The sequence below is a fragment of the Sycon ciliatum genome, chromosome 10 (genome assembly GCF_964019385.1).
Source record: "Sycon ciliatum chromosome 10, ocSycCili1.1, whole genome shotgun sequence".
Taxonomy (NCBI): Eukaryota; Metazoa; Porifera; class Calcarea; order Leucosolenida; family Sycettidae; genus Sycon; species Sycon ciliatum.
In genome coordinates this window covers 17,605,335-17,624,282 of record NC_088652.1, presented here as the reverse complement: position 1 = coordinate 17,624,282, position 18,948 = coordinate 17,605,335, and the positions used below count along the sequence as shown (strand labels likewise).

Sequence of the window (18,948 nt, the reverse complement as noted above, 5' to 3'; positions counted from 1 at the left end):
ACAGGGTTGATGTGCGTTCTGAACGACTGAAGCAAGTGCATGCAGTCAACAAAATTGACAAGTGACAGTGCAGGATGCGCTGCATGCACTTGAGTGAGGTGCACTAGGCTCGCATGAAAATATTCTATGCTCCACACCTGTCAATATGAGTACTTCCTCCGTATACAAAAACTTCGTGACTTTTTTGAACGGTGTTTTTGAGCAAGAACCTGCTCAACGAACTGCGCCAAAGGCTGTCATCGACTACCCACATTCATGCCGAAGAAAGTTTGGTTGATCTCGAACAGATTCTCCACGGAAGCCATGCGTATGAGGACGTTGCCGACAGAAACTCGAGAGTGAAATGAAAAAAAATAACACTTACTTGCTCGAAACTGACACAGTGACGAAGTGGAGCTCGCGGCTGGAACACGGAGTCACGCGGCAGCCGCTGCCCTGAAGCTGGCCAGGCTCGTATTGCGGTGCGCGGCCCCATACGCAGCGTGAGAACATAAATCAGTTCCGCTCGCACTGCAAGATGAAACATTTCAGTCGTCGTGCAACCAGCGCAGACTCCGGGTCAGAATGTTGACGGCCTGGCTTTCTTCGCCTCTCTCCAGTCAGACGTCTCCTTTGTCTCCAAGGGAAATCGCAGGGACCTCCTCAAAGCCGTTGTAGAATATTGGGAGGATTATCCTGGCGAGAACATGCGAAGTGTGTGGATGTGTATGTACGACTCAATTCACGGCAAAATGGAGGTCGCGGGTTGGAACTACTGAATATAGTCGACACCGATTTGTACACAGCTCTGGAGATGAAGAGGACGTAGCCAAAGTCCAGCGTCGAATCATCACTGCAGCTGAGAAGAATCTGAATGAAATGGGAGCGGAAGCAGCGACTGTTGGCGATGCGGAGTCAGCATCGTCAGGTGCCAATGACACAAGCGACAAAGACTACGAAAAAACTCAATCTCATTCGTCTGAGTTGCTTTTGTCTTTGTATATAGCCTATAAACAGGTTAAACAATGCCACGAGTGTTATTCCAAGTCAAACGGCACCATTCCAGAGCTGTGCGCAGCTTTCAAAAAAAGTCACGAAGTTTTTGTATACGGAGGAAGTACATGGAAGTACAATTATGCACATCTACGTGCAGGATCTGATATGCCATGAATGTACGGGACGTGGTTCTAAACACCACCTGGCTTTAACGACTGCTTTTGTCTGTACCACCACCTGGTCACTTAAACCAGATTTTTACTGTATTGTTATAAAGCATAGTTACCGCGCAGTGACAGTCCATTCACTATAAGTGTGCACTCTTTTCCAGTCAAAGGGCCAATATAAGTGTGCACTCTTTTCCAGTCAAAGGGCCAATAAAAGTGTGCACTCTTTTCCAGTCAAAGGGCCAATAAAAGTGTGCACTCTTTTCCAGTCAAAGGGCCAATATAAGTGTGCACTCTTTTCCAGTCAAAGGGCCAATAAAAGTGTGCACTCTTTTCCAGTCAAAGGGCCAATAAAAGTGTGCACTCTTTTCCAGTCAAAGGGCCAATAAAAGTGTGCACTCTTTTCCAGTCAAAGGGCCAATAAAAGTGTGCACTCTTTTCCAGTCAAAGGGCCAATATAAGTGTGCACTCTTTTCCAGTCAAAGGGCCAATAAAAGTGTGCACTCTTTTCCAGTCAAAGGGCCAATAAAAGTGTGCACTCTTTTCCAGTCAAAGGGCCAATAAAAGTGTGCACTCTTTTCCAGTCAAAGGGCCAATAAAAGTGTGCACTCTTTTCCATCCAGTCAAAGGGCCATTGTGTATGCCCCATGGATTCTACATGTAGGCCAGCGCCAGCCTGACAGTGGAATACCCCACGTGGATGCGTTGAGATGATCAATAAGGTGCATGACTTCTTAAAAGACAAAGCAGCGGTTCATGCAAATGCACGGAAATCAGCCAGCAAAGCAAGCTAAAAAAATCAATTTTCCATTTTCTCTCTCAAATTTGGACAGATTTTGATCCGGTTTTTTTTTAAAGGAGCCGCAAGCAAGCGTGCATTCACTTAGAAAAAATTGCCTTGTATTTGTACACAGTGGTATGATGGGAGCATGTAATAACAGTGCACACTTATAGTGAATGGACTGTAGTACACTTGATTGCCGTATAAATATCTGATTCCGAGTTAAGGACATTTCCAACTCATGGGCAGTGCCCAGTCCCCGACCGCCTGGATGAGGGAGCTCTAAATGTGCAATGAAATTGCAGTACCTCAGAAGCCTTTAGCCTATAATGTAGGGTTGTGGACGCAGCACTTTATGCAAACGCACAGAGATAAAAAATGATGTGGAGATTTCAATGCAGCGTCATGCATGTACCAAGTAGAGAGGAATGGTGATGAGGAGGTGAGAAACAATTGCTTAAAGTCCGTGTATCGTTCTTTATATATACTGAAGTTTCAGTCTACATTTGGCGATAGATTGATGACAATGTATGCATGAATAGTTTGAATGCATTAGCGTTGCATGCCGCTTCTTAACTTTTCGGATCCTAACCCAAAATGCTCAAGCTGTGGGTGCTAGTCGGGAGTCATAGCAACCACGAACCGTACACCACACCACATGGGCAGCCTTGGAGCAAAGCATTGCCTCGCGTTCATGTGATCTTCCGGACTATGATTGTATAGTTCTTGGGGGGCTTGGATTGGAATGACTTCTGCTGTATTTGCGATTGACCTTGACCATTTCTTATTAACAGTTTGCAGAGGGATTTGGACTAGCCCTGCTCGCAGAGGACGTCAATAATGATAGGTAAGGGAAAGATAACCAAAGTGTTCTAGTCTTGCTGCTCACCATTGCGTGACTGACAGCAGATGACGAGATGTACACTGAAATGGTCTCTGGCACATGGATTGCATAATAATCAACTACATGTACTATGATTATTTTCTTTGGTGTAAAGGGGAAGTTAACCCGTTGTGTACGGACTGTACAACTTTCGATCCCCTAGGATCGAAACTTTTAAAATTTCAATCGACCGTAACTCAGTCATTCCTGTTATTTCCAAAAGGTAAAATAGGTAGGTCGAAGAGAAACCTCCCAGCTGTCCACTGAAACAATTGCTGAAGCGCTCCGATATGCGGTTCCAGAGTTACGAAGCTCGAAAGTCGACTCGCGGCGAATGTCGCTCAATAGCCGCTTGCGCAGATTTGAATGAGGGATTTCCCCATCATTCTGGGCATGCAGCGATGTAGAAACACGTTTAAAATGGTCAACGGACTCGTGGCAGTTTGTGAATTTTTTGATGTAACAGCTAGTTGTTACGAGCAAGGAGAGCCAAATAACTGATACAAGACGACTTCTGTCGGAATATTGGCGTTGCAACTAATACGCTGGGCTGAAGCACTGGCGTTTTAACCTTCATGGTGGCAAGCATGGGCTCAATGTGTTCCTCTTGCGACGAGCTTTCCAAGAAGCCCAATATTGAAAATATCGTCAAAAGGAGACTAAAGTTATGACCCGGAGAATTATGGAATTCGAGTTGAATCGAGATCAAATTCAGGCTATGTACATTTTTTCCGTACATAAAGGGTTAATTAAGGCAAAAATCAAAATTTCACCAGTTGTAGTCTTCGGGGTGCTGAGTCGAATGGTCTTGGTCCGAGAAAGCTGAGACGCTCCCTTCCTACTTGAATCCCAATCGAACTCGCGCACTTCCACCGAAACTGGGTGACTGCGCCCTACTAGATGGCGATTTGTATGCAAAATGTCACTTATCACTCCCCCTCACGTGACCGCGGACTCCTGCATATACACTCACACAATAACCACACAACTGTTTGGGGATAGCGCGCTTATTGTATTATGCCAAACTTGACACGCTGAGTCCAGCTTGACTCAGCTGAGTCCCTAAGTGCAATTTACTGCTCTAACATGAAGCCGTGCCTGGAAGAAGGGAACGAGCGAAAAAGAAAAAAAATTCTGGCCTTCTGCAAGCAATAGCAAGTAATGAGTGCCGGCTGTGTAAAGTCGCACAACCATGCAGTCGACCGGATGATGGTGAGTGTCCGGCACACATCTTGCTCTGCTGCTCCACCTGCGCATACCTGATACGGTGGTGCGCTTACGGGCGGGCTGCCTGGGTCCCAGATATAGATGCCTCCCTGATGCGCCACGGGGTGCCGTCGAAGCACCTGTATCACTTCGGTGATCCAAATGCGAATGCAGCCTTGCCGGTCGCCCGCCGGCCTGCCGCCTACGCGACCAGCCTGAGACTGGCCCTGCCGCATTTGGCGCTTCTAAACGCTGTGATCCGGTAGACAGCTCACTGGGCTGCCAAATATGTGACTGGCTTGAGGACAGTTCCATACTGCACGGCAGGGCGCCCAGCTCAGGTCGCACGCCGTAGCGGCGCGAGCTGGGCGCGGTGAGGGTTGGTGATAACTACAGTTTCCTCCTTCCTCCTCCGGAAACTTCCATTAAAAGCGCCATTTCGTTCTTATAAAAGCACGAATGACCGCGATTGGCCCATATGTTGTAGTCTTTTGGACGCTGCATGGCCAGCAATTGAGGACATCTGAGAGTTGTAATTTTTGTACTCCTCCGAGGTGTGATTTTTGGCGTGCTGGGCCAAGCACAAGGAAGCCATCTGCAAAAAAACTGCAGAAAATGGTTGTTGTTTGATCCTTTGGTGTAATCTTTGTTTCTAGTCGAAGGTAGTTGCTGTTTGGAGCAGAAACGCTGAAATTGACTATTTTCTGCATGTACTCATACATGTACTCATGTACTCAGGCATGCAGTCTCACTCGTATTTTAGCTCTTTTTCTGGAATGGATGCTGCTCTGCGCCCCTTGGTGAACATTTCCTGCGCTCGTGGAGCAGCTGAAAAGGACCACTGGTATGTCTGGTTCCTGGTTTGAAAGTGGAGAGTCGACTTTTGTGCCTTGAAAAAGGAGTAGAGAGCGATAAAGGTACGTCTGTGGCTTATTTTTGAGTGCTCCTCGTACATTTTTGATCGTGATAGAAATTCTCAGACCAAAGTCAGACCAAAGTCAGACCAAAGTCAGCGCGATGATGGCCGTACAGTTTTCTTGTGGATTTTTTAGTTGTTTCATCTCGTATCTATGTCAGTATCGTGATGGTGAAGTGGAGAGGGTGATTTTCTTCCTCTAGGCTGCGTTCGGCCGACTTTGCTTCGTCCTCGTTGAAAAGTGATCTTGAAAAAAAGGTCGATTCGCAAAATTATGTTGATTTTCAATGTACGTGATGACATGCGATTGCTGGCAATGCGACTGGTTTTGGTCCGAAAAGGCTGCGATGCAGCGTTCCTCCTTTATTCCCAATCGAACATGGTTGAACAAGCGGTCACATGCTCCTGCGTACACCAGTCACCTGGTCACCGTGTCTGCAGGGTACAACTTACTAGCCTGTTTGACCTTTTTTGGGTACAGTCCTGTCACTCGAGTTAAACTCGAGTTGAACCTTGGTGTGAAAGTTGTCGCCTGCTGGCGTGGTGACCAGGTGATTTGGGCACACAGGAGCACGTGACCGCTTGTTCAACCATGTTCGATTGGGAATAAGGGCCGAACGCTGCACCCCGAAGACTACAACTGGTGAAATTGAAGGCGCCTCAATACTTTTTTTTTTATCTTGAGAAGTGAATGATGTAAAGGATTAAAGGGAGGGGCCGTTTTCTGGTTAATATTCACTGCTTACAGCAGATCCTATGTCTATTTTCGAAGTCTGGATAGGGGATGCCTAATTGGCTGGACTTTATACAGGAAGTGTTGTCCACATAAAGACTCTTCATAGTTGATTTCAATACAATATTGACTGTCGCCACCAGGAACGGAGATAAAGTGACTTTGGTGGTTTGTCATGGTGGCTGCGCCTGCTGCTGCACCTTATGCTTTATGCCGACTTGCTGACACTTAACCCTTTGGTGCCTGACTGAATTTTAGATTTTTCGTAGTTTTGGCTCAATTTTTTGGAAAGCCTATATCTCCGCACCCGTTTAGATAATGTAGCGACAAAAGTATGTATTCTGGATGGCAAGACACAGAAAAATCCGATTTTTGAATTTTCAAGTCAGAAAAATCTACAATAGGGTCAGGGTACTGCGCTGGTCCAAGAACATCTTGGTCGCCAACACCACTCAGCACGCCGAATCCACTATCTCGTCCACGGCCTCCGCCACACGCGCCACGCACGCCACGATCAGCTGTTCCATCAGCTGGCTGAGCTCAACCAGCACCGCGAGCAATTCCTCCGCGCAGCGCGAGCGGAGCACGTCCACGAACTGGCTGCGCTTGCCCTCGCCCTACAGCTTCTTGAAGCTCATCGTCGGAAATTTTGTCCTCATCTGAAGAGCTGCCATTCTCAACAAATTCAATGAAAACCAAATCATCGTTGAGTCAGTCTTCCTCATCTGATGACGGCCGGTTTCGGTCAGAGAAAAGAGCGTCAGATTATTCACCATCGGCGTCTTCTGATTCTTCTTCTACAGGGGCATCATCGGCCTCTAGCTCTTCAAACAACTCCAGCGCTCCTGCAGCATCCATGACGGAGGTCAGCTGTAGTAGCCATGAACTGTACTAGTCGAAAACGAAGCGAAACAGCAACGTTTTGTTCGTGTTGCGGGACGCGTGCGTAGGCTGCCACGCTCGATTGACTTCCGCTGATCTGCGCGATCGTCGTTGATCACGACTCGACTTTTTCAAATGCAACCCCCCTTCTTTCTCTATTGCTATCTACAGGCCAGCTACTGAAGGGTCTCTATACAAAAAATCAGGCACCTGCGATGTACGTGACTGGCTCTGTGCTCGATTTTAGTATGCACTGTCAGCATAGGTCGAAATCGACCTACCGGCACCTAAGGGTTAACTGACCCTTCATTGTTGTGTGGAGCGCACAAGAAGAATACTGTATGCTCTCCTAGGCAAACCTGCAAGAAAGCCCCACCTACCGTAAAGTCTTGAATAAAGGCCGCATTTGAATAGAAGCCGCCCTCGAATAGAAGCCGCAATTTTGGGCCCATCAAATCACACATAAGCCTGGTTTTAGTGTTGACATACATAGAAATATCTGTCTTGTATAGAAGCCTGCAAAATTTCAGAAAGAAAGTCATAGAAGCCGCGGCTTTATACAAGACTTTACGGTACTCATGCTCCGCATGCAGTGTATCACCACCAGAAATCAGGAATACTATGGAATTAACCCTTTCCGTGCTGACCCCTTTTACTCCAGCAAACTGCCTTTCCAGCGCACTGACTCTCCTGGTGTCGTTTTCGCGCAAAGGTCAGAACGAATTTTTCTCTCAATTCAGTTCAGCCGATTTTCACGATTCAAACTGCGCTGCCTGAAAGCTGAGATTCACGTGCTTCCGCTGGTGTCCATTACGCATGCGCTGCGCCAAAGGGAAATCCCCTGGCACGCAACAAAAAACTGCGTGAACAAAAAAATCACGATCGCTCAGTGCCGTGAATTCCGTGTTCACACCGTCGCCGCTCCGTCAATCTTTCACCTATCGCAAAGAACTTTATATTGCTAGAAAGCTGAGCTCAATACCTTTCCAACAGCGTATCGATTGTAGCGATAGACTTATTTTTGACGGAGTTACGAAAGTTTGTACACTCATCTATGCGCTGTGATGTACTGCGCAAATCTCATGACGTCTATAGACGTCATTAGTCGTTTGGCGTACAGCGCGCATGACGTCTATAGACGTCATTAGCACGGAAAGGGTTGAGTATGCCCGGTGATTGCGAAAGCATAAAACTTCAAGTAGCAACTAGGGGTGAAAGTTGGCACTGAGATCCCAAGTTCGTGTACTCTGATTTTCTCCGATCGAATATTCGAGTATTCGAGTATTCTTGATATCCTAAAAATCGCACACCAAGGGCCTTAAAAATCACATGGTACAACTTAAAAATCACCTGGTACAACCCTGATTGAACCAATAGGGCTTGAAAGTGCTACGTCACAGCATAGCAACAATTTCATAAATTCAAAAACTGGATCCACTTGGATCCAGTTTTTGTATGGATCCAAGCACATTTCAAGCGGTCTTACCCACAGCATGGTGATGTAGCCAGTGAAACTGACTGATTTGGCTACTGGGGGCGGGGTTACAACTGGTGGCGAAATAAAAGTCACACCTGCATGCGACATGAGTGGGTTGCTATGCACCCACATACTTAGGCAATAGCAAAGTCACACCTTAGTGGATCCAAAAATAGAAATCTGATGTCAACTTACTACTCCCTGGCCGTTTTGACGTCATCACTTTCAAGCCCTATTGGCAGTCCTTTTCTCAGATGTATTGGTTGGTGGGTCATTTGGGCTCTCTCTACTCATGTACAAATGCTCACCACACACTCTGCACATTAATATCTGCTGACTGCTGCTCTGAAACTGCAGACTTCTGTGGGTAAATGCATGTGCCATGTATGAGCGAATACTCTGATTTATTCCGAGTACGATTATAGTTGAAAAATTCAAACGAGTATTCGAATATTCGGAATATTTGTTTCACCCCTAGTAGCAACAAACAAGCCTTGATGCCCTTGTTGTTCTGTACTATGGAATTGCAAATAATAATTATAATAATAATAAGAAGAAGAAAGGGTTTGCTCCCCACACCGGAGCTCGCGCTATTCCGCCGACTTTATTTGGGGAGCAAACCCTTTCTTACAAATCATCGCCGAAGTCGCAACCACTACTTCGTAATAATAATAATAATAATAATAGTGGGAAATCAGTCATAGGGAAACCACCATCGCTCGTGCTCTTTTCGCCGCAGGATTCTCATAGACTAGTGGTTCTAGTGTCGTCGCCATAATTTGCGCTTCAGAGTAGGAGTTTGCACGTTCTAGAAGGATACATGAGAGGAGGTTTGCTACTACAAGACGTGTCAAAGTTTGAACTCATGTGACTAGGTAGCCATGCCATACCAAACACGGACAGTGCATTATCCAGTGTCCCAAATCACCTACAGCAGTAACTACGGCAGCAACTTTGGCAGGACAGTGCATTACAGTGCAGTGCAGTGCAGAAATGCACCATGTATCTGTGTAGCTCCAGAAGAGTGCATTCACCTCCTCCCTTGCTGTGTCCCAACACCAGGACTAGGATAATGGCACGCCAACAACTAATAAAAAGAGTGCATAACCATACGAGTGCATACCCCCCCCCCCCCCCCCCAAAGTGTGCACTCTAGTCTTTGGGGGTCAGGGATGGTAGAACTTCACATTACGTGGCAAGCACATATTATGAATCATTTTCACTCTGCACACGACAGCTACAGGGTTATAAATAATACAACCCTACGTTGGGTGCAACCCTCTGTTGGTTCCGTTGCATTGTTTAGGCCGTCATCACGCTACGTTCTCCGACTCTCGTTCACGTCTACGTCTACGGTGAAAAAACCAAAACGGGTGGTAGTGTCATCAGACAGGCACAGGTCTTGACGCGTACACGCAGTCACGTTTTTGGAGAAATTTGAACGCACGTACATCGAAGTACCGGAAAAAGGCTGGGGAGATACGCATGTTCATACAAAAAGTTGTATACCCCCCCCCCCCCCTGTCCCTACCACGTCCACGTTTCCCGTTTCCTCTGGTCCCGTTTTCACCCCGTATAACGATCATCATAACAACCGACCAAATACTCCTTACGTGGACGTAGATGCAGCGCTTTGTACCGTGGTGTGATGACAGCCTTACCAGCATAACTAGTTAAACAATATCACATGGAGTTAAGCTCTGCCGTCGCAGCAAGAAACGGAGGTTGGGCAAGGCCGTTCTTGACATTGCTGAAGCCAAACGACAAGGAGTTGAAAATCCGACATCGTTCTCTTACAAGTACACAAAATTGGGACATTTACACTGTGGCAGGACATGGGACAAGGATGCGCAGAACCAAAACCGGCTTTGAGCCACAACAGGCCCAAGCCTGTATTTTCGGGAGAATTTGTGAATAGCATGCACTTCTCTCTATAGTACTCTGTTAGTTTCCTTCGTATCAAAAAATATGATGTTATTCCAACTGATGACAATCACGAGAAAAACGTTCTTTGAACTTATTAACCACCAGCTTTGCTGCAACGTGTGTATAGATTGAGTGCGCAGTTGATCCTTATTATCGCTGTAATGGAATGCATTCTCTCTTATATTTCACCTGAGCAGGATTTCGGAGCTATATGTCGGAGCCCCGTACTACATGGATCACAGTCGAGCCGGCGAAGTCAACTCCTACGACTTTGGAAGGGTCTATGTGTATGCTGATAAACTGAAGACGGTGAGGCCATACACTTGTCACCAGTTCCCTTTCGGAATACCCTCAATTGAGAAATTCTCAGAATTTTCACCTATTCCTAAGTCTGAAAATCTGACAAATGAAAAGTCAGAAGGAAAACTGGGACTCGAACCAGCGACCTTTGCTACAAGCAGGAATTGTGGAACGTCGGTCTATTATCATTTTTACCGAATGATTTTTGGAAGGATTTTTGGAAGAATTTGTAGCCAAGAGACCGTTTTTGAGTAGTGGTGTATACCTGTGTGAAACACGAACTGTGGCTACAGTGGAGTCTGCACACCCTTAGGAAGGATTTGATCCAAGCGTATCAACTAAACTTGGCACATGCATAATTTATCGTAGGCATGAATGTCGGCACAGGCAGCAATCTGCAGCCAGAAGAAAAACTGTCAACTCCCCAAGCTTTAAAAATTTGCTGCAGCTGATGAATTCCCGATGTTAAAATGGCATTCTGTTCTTTCAACCCACTGAGCGTATCCTCTGTGAAAGTCACCGTGTGAAACCGCAAGCAGCGCATGCATCAAGCTGAGGCCTTACTGCAAAATCACACCTGTTCAAATGGTGACTCCAAATTCTTAAGAAGGTAGAAATCTTCTGAAGTTTAATGGATTGGTACTCTAGTGAGATTAGTAATTCTGTCCAAAATCTCTTTCTTGCGCAATTTTTTGTGTTGCACAGTTCCTCAAAGCTCATCCTATACAGGGGAATCCCTTCTATCTCGATAGGAATATTTCAAATTTCCTGCGGGAGTACGACCTTGCGCTAGTGGGGAGGCCAGCTTCACGCTTCGGTAGCACCTTGGCCGGTATCGGAGATGTCGATCGCGACGGCTATTCTGGTAAGTGACAGATTTTCCTCTTCAGTCAATGGTTATCGAGAATTATTCAAACAACTCTGCCCACGCAGGGCTATGGTTTGAGGAAATTTCTAGTGGTTATGGGAGTACTTGCTATCCCTCCCTCCTCTCTCCATCCACGCACGTGTAGAGTAAAAGCTGGTGTAAGCGACCTCTGTGTTTAGCGACCTCTGTGTTTAGCGACCTCTGTGTTTAGCGACCTCTGTGTTTAGCGACCTCTGTGTTTAGCGACCTCTGTGTTTAGCGACCTCTGTGTTTAGCGACCTCTGTGTTTAGCACCCACCTTCTTTAACCCACCATTTTTCCATTCACGGCAGTTCTACACAGAAACTGCACCGGATACAGCGACCACCTGCCTTGCGTGACCAGCGACCGACTTTTTGTGTACCAAGTGCCATATTGGACCTGCACACAGCGACCAAAACTATCCAATAGTGCCATCTTGGCTGTCAGGTTTGACAGCAACAGGGTTCAAGTGCGCGCTCTGATGCATATGCATGCAGTCAACAGAACTGACAAGGGACGGTGCAGGATGCGCTGCATACACTTGAGTGAGGCGTGCTTTGCTGGAGAAAGTATTATATGCTCCACACCTGTCAATATGAGTACATTGAAGTACAATCATGGACATGTATGGACACAATCCGATATGTCACAAATGTATGGAACCTGGTTTCAAAGACCACGTGGCTTTAACGACCGTTTTTGCTTGCACCGTGGGTGGTCGCTTAAACCAGGTTGTGCTGTACCTCCTCTGTCATCTACCCCCCCCCCCCCCGCCATCTAATCTGCACCCCGCTGCCCCTCTCTCTCTCTCTCTCTCTCTCTCTCTCTCTCTCTCTCTCTCTCTCTCTCTCTCTCTCTCTCTCTCTCTCTCTCTCTCTCTCTCGCTCTCGCTCTCGCTCTCGCTCTCTCTCTCTCTCTCTCTCTCTCTCTCTCTCTCTCTCTCTCTCTCTCTCTCTCTCTGTTATCTATCTACCCCCCCCCCTCTCTCTCTCTCTCTCTCTAATGTGTGTACCCTCTCCCACTCTCTCTCTCTCTCCCATCTATCTACTCCTTCCCCATCTCTCTCTCTCTCTCTCTCTCACTTTCTCTCTCTCTCTCTCTCTCTCTCTCTCTCTCTCTCTCTCTCTCTCATCTATCTAATTCCTCCGGAAATAAAAACTCTCTCGTGACTTTATCACATGACTTTTCAAGGAGTTAATGTGCTCAACAAATGTGTTCCATTGGAAAAGAAACACTTCAACACGCTCAATGGACATGTGTACATTATCTACAAAGGTGATTGATGGGAATAGAGTCTCAGTCTGAGTCGCCATCGCTCGATTCATCACGGCTGGAACCAACCAAAGTGGCAGGTCGTTCGACGAGTTCTCGCATGTCACGGAGCACCTTCTCCCTGTCTCTGATCGCCTTCGCTTGCTACTAGTACGTGATTTACACCACTGCCTTCCCTTGCATCTAGATGGAGACTGCGGTGGCGCTTGAACTCTGGTATCGTATTGGCTCTTGAGAACGATGCGTATAGGCAAAGCCAGATGTTTCACATTTTCTGCGCGTTGTAGGTGTCCCATCACATCACGGCTGCTGTGAGGAGATCTCGCCTGTTCTCCTAAGCAACCAAAGAAACATCAGTGGAGGCTGCTGAAAATGGCAAGATTTCCCACTGAACAACGACTCTTTTTTGAACATTTTAGCTTTGTCGCGCCACGCGAAGTGACGGGTGTCGCATCTTTGAGTTTGGAGTTTTCGGACATCTTGCCAACCTGTTCGCACATCGGCAAGTGTTTTGGTGATGACGCAGATTTCCAAACACTAGCTGCTATCCCTTTCACACTCTTCTTGCTCCTCAGTGCCATTGCCCTGCTCTGTATCATTCTGAACCAAAACTAGCAATGATGAGCAGAGAGCACAGTGCTTTTCTTGGCAAGGTGCCTGGTGGACAGAAATGCAAACATCGTCGCTTCGCTTGGTTTACAGCACGACACATTTGCCTTGCGATGGCTGTCGGCTTTCCAGAATGGGAATCATGCCTTCCTACAGTTCGGAATGTTATCTGTTGGTGTTTCAGGCCGAAAGAGCCACTCCGAGAGCGACAGAACAGCAGCGAAAATTAGTGAAAAAGTCACGAAGTTTTTGTTTCTGGAGGAAGTACCCCATCCCACTCTCTCTCTCTCTCTCTCTCTCTCTCTCTCTCTCTCTCTCTCTCTCTCTCTCTCTCTCTCTCTCTCTCTCTCTCTCTCTCTCTCTCTCTCTCTCTCTCTCTCTCTCTCTCTCGCATCTATCTACCCCTCCCTCCCCCCCCCCCCCCAATCTCTCTCATCTATCTATCCCCCCCCCCTCTCATCTATATACCTCCTCTCACTCTCTCTCTCATCTATCTACCTCTCCCACACTCTCTCTCTCTATCTCATCTATCCCCCTCCCTCTCCCCCCTCCACCCCCCCCCCCCCCATGTCTCCTGTTCCTCACTCACTCTGCCTCGCTCTTCTTACTCTTTTGTTTCTCGTAACCTATCAGATATCGCCATAGCAGCACCAGGTGAGGAAGTCTATGGCAAGCTGGACGTCGGGGCTGTGTATGTGTACTTTGGCTCGGCGTCCGGGCTGCTAACAGACTCTCCCCAGCGTATCGTCCCCTCGTCCAGCAACACACAATCTTTTGGCTCGTCCCTGACCTATGGGTGGGACATTGACTCTAATGGATATGGTGGTAGGTCATCCTGTCATTCTTGCACGTGTTGTGGGTGTTGTGTGCGTGGGGGGGGGGGGGGGAGGGGGTATATATATGTATGTGCGAGCGTGGGTGTGTATGTGTGTACATGTGTGTACATGTGTGTATATGTGTGTGTGTGTATATGTGTGTGTGTGTGCATGTGTGCGTGCGCGTGTGCGCGTGTGCATGTCTCTGCGTGTCCAAGTGTGATGTTATGTACACATATAGTCATGTATGTAGACGGCAGAATGTCACGATGAACGTGTGACAAGCCAGTGTTCACCACAAGCACAGCTATTGTACCATACGGCTGACCATTTTAGGCATGAGTGTACAAGTGCTGCCTGGTAACCTGGAGCATAAGCTCCTGGCTTAGAACATCACTCTGATCCCTCACTTGATCTATTCATAAACTTCACGTGATGTCGACCTCGCCCCATGTACTGAAAACCAATTTCTGCGGAGATTTTCGTTCAGTAAATTTGGTACAGGTATTTTTCATTTGAAATAAAACGCCACCCTGAATTCAACCATACCATGCCATGCCGTGTGCAAAATGCATTTCTGGGTCTTGGGGGGCTAACTGGTTTTCTTTATTTCGCTCTACCGAACTGTTGATTTGGGGGAATACCGCAACGATTACACCACCGAAAATGCCCGGCTATACAGCATGTATTCCTGGATGATGAGCGTATTGCAGGCAACTACATCCTGTTGAAGTGGCTACTGTACTCTGTTAACCTGTAACTAAAGACCACCATGACTAGCGACCAGCCTGGTACTACAGACCGCTTTGCCAGGCACGGACGATCTCACGTTCCTGGTTGTGCGGTGCAAACCTGTAACTAAGGACCACCTGCCACTAAAGACCGCTTTCTCTGGCCCCAAGGGGTGGTCGTTAGTCACAGGTTTTACTGTACAGCGGTGAATCTCCCCTAATCCAAAGCACTGCCAGTAACTACTACTAGTAGGAACTGCCTGTAACGCAGACCATGACCGCTTACTGCATACAAGCAAACATTTTTGTATGCCAATCAAGAGTTTTTGGAAGAAAAGAGGACCAAAAGAGCTACAAGTTACGCTATAATGTCCACTAACACCACCAGTTGCTTTACAATCAGCTCATGCGATAACATTGCACGACACTGGCCAACTCTGTTTGTCCTCTTTTCTTCTTATAAATTAATCCTTGGCTCTCCCCCCAGTCTAATAGTTTTCGTGTTTGTTTTTTTTGTTGAAGAGACAATTTTGTGACTTTAGATGGGTCAGAAAGGTGCCCGGGTAGACGGACATGTTTGGGTTAACTAAGGGTGTCGGGAAACGGGGAGTTTAGTAACTAAAATGTGTGAATGTGCTCTCTATCCACTGGTGTGTCTAGATATTGGTATCGGCGCCTTGGACTCATCAGAGGCCTTCATCTACAGGTACAGATTTGACTGCGTGACCATTCACAATAATTGTTGTCATGTATAAATTTAAATATACGAGAAAGGTTCTAGACTGTTCAAAAGAGTGCTGAGGGAAAAGTGTTTTTTTTGTGGGTATATGTACATGTAAACCAGCATCCGGATTTGCCTCATCATTGTTGTCCGATGATCGCCTAGTGCGTGAAACTCTGAGTCACAACAAATTATTCATCCTCTTCAACCGTTTAAAACTAAATCACAGCTCGTGTGAGGCTCAGTCAGACCAAGTTTTCTCCATCTGCAGGAACGCCACCACCCTCAAGGGTCAAGGCACAGATGTAGCTCCTAAAGGAGGCCTGTCGTTTCAAATTGAACTGCAGCTTGGCATGTCCTGGCGATATCGCTGTGAACGCAGATCTTCGTGATCTTGAACTGATGCTGGAGCATGTAGGCATGTTGCCTCCTGCCCCATATATTATGATTTTGTTTGTAAACTTGGCGCATGTCTCTTCGTGCAAACGCAGTGACCAACTTGTGTGCGTGTGTGTGTGTGTGTGTGTGTGTGTGTGTGTGTGTGTGTGCGTGTGTGTGTGTGTTCAGAACTTCTGCTGTTATTGGTGTAACGTGTATGTGTGTGCGTGTGTGTGCATGTGTTTCCATTCAGATCACGACCTGTCATCTCTGTCGATTTACAGTTGAATGCACCCGCGGCAGTTGACGCAACTAATCGATCCTGCTATGTGTCCGGCATCGGGACGTGGCGTGCTTGGTAAGGGTTTACAACATAATACACAGTACGGAGTGTGGCTTGTGTGCGGGGTACACCTCACACTCTCCAGCACTCTTGGGGACTCTGGCCATTTTCTTATTGTCCCCAACCTCCGCAACAGCAGTCCCTTACACATGAATGAAGCTTCACTCTTCCATTTCAGTAGAGCGGTCTCTGTAGTACGAATCAAATCAGTTTGTGAAACACATTTTCGGGCCTGGCCCGTCATCAGGGCAAGTACACTATTACGACTTCTGCTTGTGTTGTATAAAACAAGCAACACGATGGCCGTAGCAGCATCCCTGAGCACCTCTCTTCCTCCCGTCCGGCTTGCCCATGTCTCCTTCTCAGTGCACAGCATGCTGTAGACCGTGCATCCAAATCGGACGCCCACTCTTTAGTGCCTTGTACTCATACTAAAATGACCTCAAGACTACTAAACAGCATACTGTAAAAGCAGAAATTTTCGGTGGTGTAATATTTTCGGTATTCTCCAAAATAGGCAGTTCGGTGGAGGAGAATTTTCGGTAAAACCCGTTTTCCAGGTAAGTGTACTAGTACTACATGTATACAGTACCGGTAGTACCGAAATTTTCGGTGCGTTTTATTTTCGGTAAAAATTGTCGGCGCTGAAGTTACCGAAAATAAAACACCACCAAAAATTCCTGCTTTAACAGTATACATGTTTGCTGGCCATAACGCGAGTCCCTGGTTTCAGTCCTGGTGGTGACAGTCAATGTTTTCTTCAGACTTTTCCTGCTTACACTTACCGTATTATCTCTAATATAAGTACGGTCCTTTATTTTTTCAATGTACCTCCGCCCCGTGCTATTAATGGAGACGTTCCTTTATTGGAGACTGTTCCATTATTATTTCAACCTCATTTCAGAGGCATGTTGCCATGCCAAATTCATGTATGACACACACATTTCAGGGGGTTTTCGCCGGTACAGATAATGAATTTACACAGTGTGCTTATAATGGAGACTGAGCACTTTATTTTTTGAATGCCGCCCCAAGGTGTTCTATTATTGGAGACGAGCTATTATTGGAGACTGTGCTTATATTAGAGATAATACGGTACCCTCAAACTGTTAAAAACATGTCCGACACTAACAGCTATAGGCATGTAGTCAGAATGTGCAACAGCTAGCACAATACTGACTGATGTGATACTGACATTCAACCACCTGATGATGAGCTCTATCACGTCCTGGATGCGCCAACCAACAGCCTTCCAACTTGGAAGGCTCTAAGTTATGAAATAACATCAGAAAGGGGAAGGTGAGCGTACTCAAGACGAAAATACTTGTTATTGAAATATGAAAACACTTGCCATGCACTGGCTGTTGGTAACCACCCACTGAGGAGAATGAGAAAGAGAAGAAAGACGTGTGTGACCATAATCGTCGGGAATTGAACTTGAAACCTCTCGATTGGAAATTGACTACATATACCACTGCACAATATGGGACACACACACACACACACACACACACACACATGCACGCACACACACACACGCACACAAACGCACAAACACACCAAAACACACACACATGCACACACAACATGCTGTTTTATTCACATCCACCATAACAAGAATATGTGCGGCTTTGTGTTTCATGTCTAGCTTTGACGTAGAGGTCTGCGCCAAGTATTCTCGGCCTATTCTGGACACACTGGCTGGTAAGTCAACTAAGCTTTACATGGGTTGCATTTGCAGTTGTATTTTGTTTAATATGCACACAACATGTATGCATACATTTCAAATTGCAGAGTAGCCATGACCACATGCCAAAGTGCTGACCTGTTTCTCCTGCTCTCTGTGTGACATTGCCCTCATCCAGTAATCCAGTATACAATGTCTGTCAGTACTGGTGAGCTAGAGATCATCGTAGGCACCACCACACGGTCAGATGTCACCAACAAGATCACCATGTCCAAGCCCAACACCCGGCAATGTCGTAAACACACCGTACACGTCAAGGTAAGCTATTCTCCAGCGCTCTGCTGTGGTGTAGAGTCGCTCATAGACATTGATATGTGCGCGTAAGAGGTGATTTATCATGTGTGTGTGTTTTGTTTTTGTTCTTATTTTTTACTTTACCAGATACACAGGCATGTCTGCCTTCTCCTCTAACCGTACGGCTAGACTCTCAATAAAAATGTGTGTCTGTGTGTTTGTCTGTGTGTGTGTGTGTGTGTGTGTGTGTGTCTGTGTCTGTCTGTGTCTGTCTGTGTGTCTGTGTCTGTCTGTGTGTCTGTGTGTGCATGTATTTGTGTGCCTGTGTCGGTGTGCACTGCAGACAACCATCAGCAACTTTTGTCGTGGGACTAATATTTCTCTGACCAAGTGGAATCTTGTCAACCGCACTAGCACGCCTGCCAATCTTGCACCTCTTCTGACACGCAACCATCCCAGCATTGTACCCCTCTCCCAGCCGGTGAGTCGGCATCTCTTTTACATAATCAACTGAAATATCCATTGAGCCGGGCGACCAACAAGAGAGAGAGAGAGAGAGAGAGAGAGAGAGAGAGAGAGAGAGAGAGAGAGAGAGAGAGAGAGAGAGAGAGAGAGAGAGAGAGAGAGAGAGAGAGAGAGAGAGAGAGAGAGAGAGAGAGAGAGAGAGAGAGTGAGTGAGAGAGTGAGAGAGAGAGAGAGAGAGTTAGAGAGAGGGGGGGAGGGAGGGAGGGAGGGAGAGAGAGAGAGAGCTGTATCCATTGCAGGACACACATGTCAATGTTTTGTGTGAGGTACCACACTTGTGCTGCTCAAGGAAATCAGATCAAGTGAACCCTGTAGGAGTGAAGATCTCAGTGTGTATGTGCAGCTTATACCAGATACCATTCACTAACATCAGCAGTGCGACCGGGTCCTTTTTTTGCCGCCACTCGGAGCTTCGTGTCTGAAAACACTCATCAGGCG

At 46.7% G+C, this 18,948-nt stretch overlaps 1 protein-coding gene across 1 annotated transcript in view; it reads left to right on the top strand.

The window, feature by feature from the left end:
* The window catches only part of LOC135825626 (integrin alpha-8-like), a 63,826-nt gene that overhangs the window by 28,856 nt on the left and 16,022 nt on the right, over positions 1-18,948 (top strand). Inside the window, exons 10-18 of the mRNA XM_065338237.1 lie at positions 2,718-2,770; positions 10,144-10,255; positions 10,952-11,111; positions 13,650-13,841; positions 15,223-15,268; positions 15,915-16,019; positions 17,653-17,708; positions 17,870-18,009; positions 18,329-18,466. Coding sequence (XP_065194309.1) covers positions 2,718-2,770; positions 10,144-10,255; positions 10,952-11,111; positions 13,650-13,841; positions 15,223-15,268; positions 15,915-16,019; positions 17,653-17,708; positions 17,870-18,009; positions 18,329-18,466 — 1,002 coding nt within the window. The remainder of the gene's footprint in view (positions 1-2,717; positions 2,771-10,143; positions 10,256-10,951; positions 11,112-13,649; positions 13,842-15,222; positions 15,269-15,914; positions 16,020-17,652; positions 17,709-17,869; positions 18,010-18,328; positions 18,467-18,948) is intronic.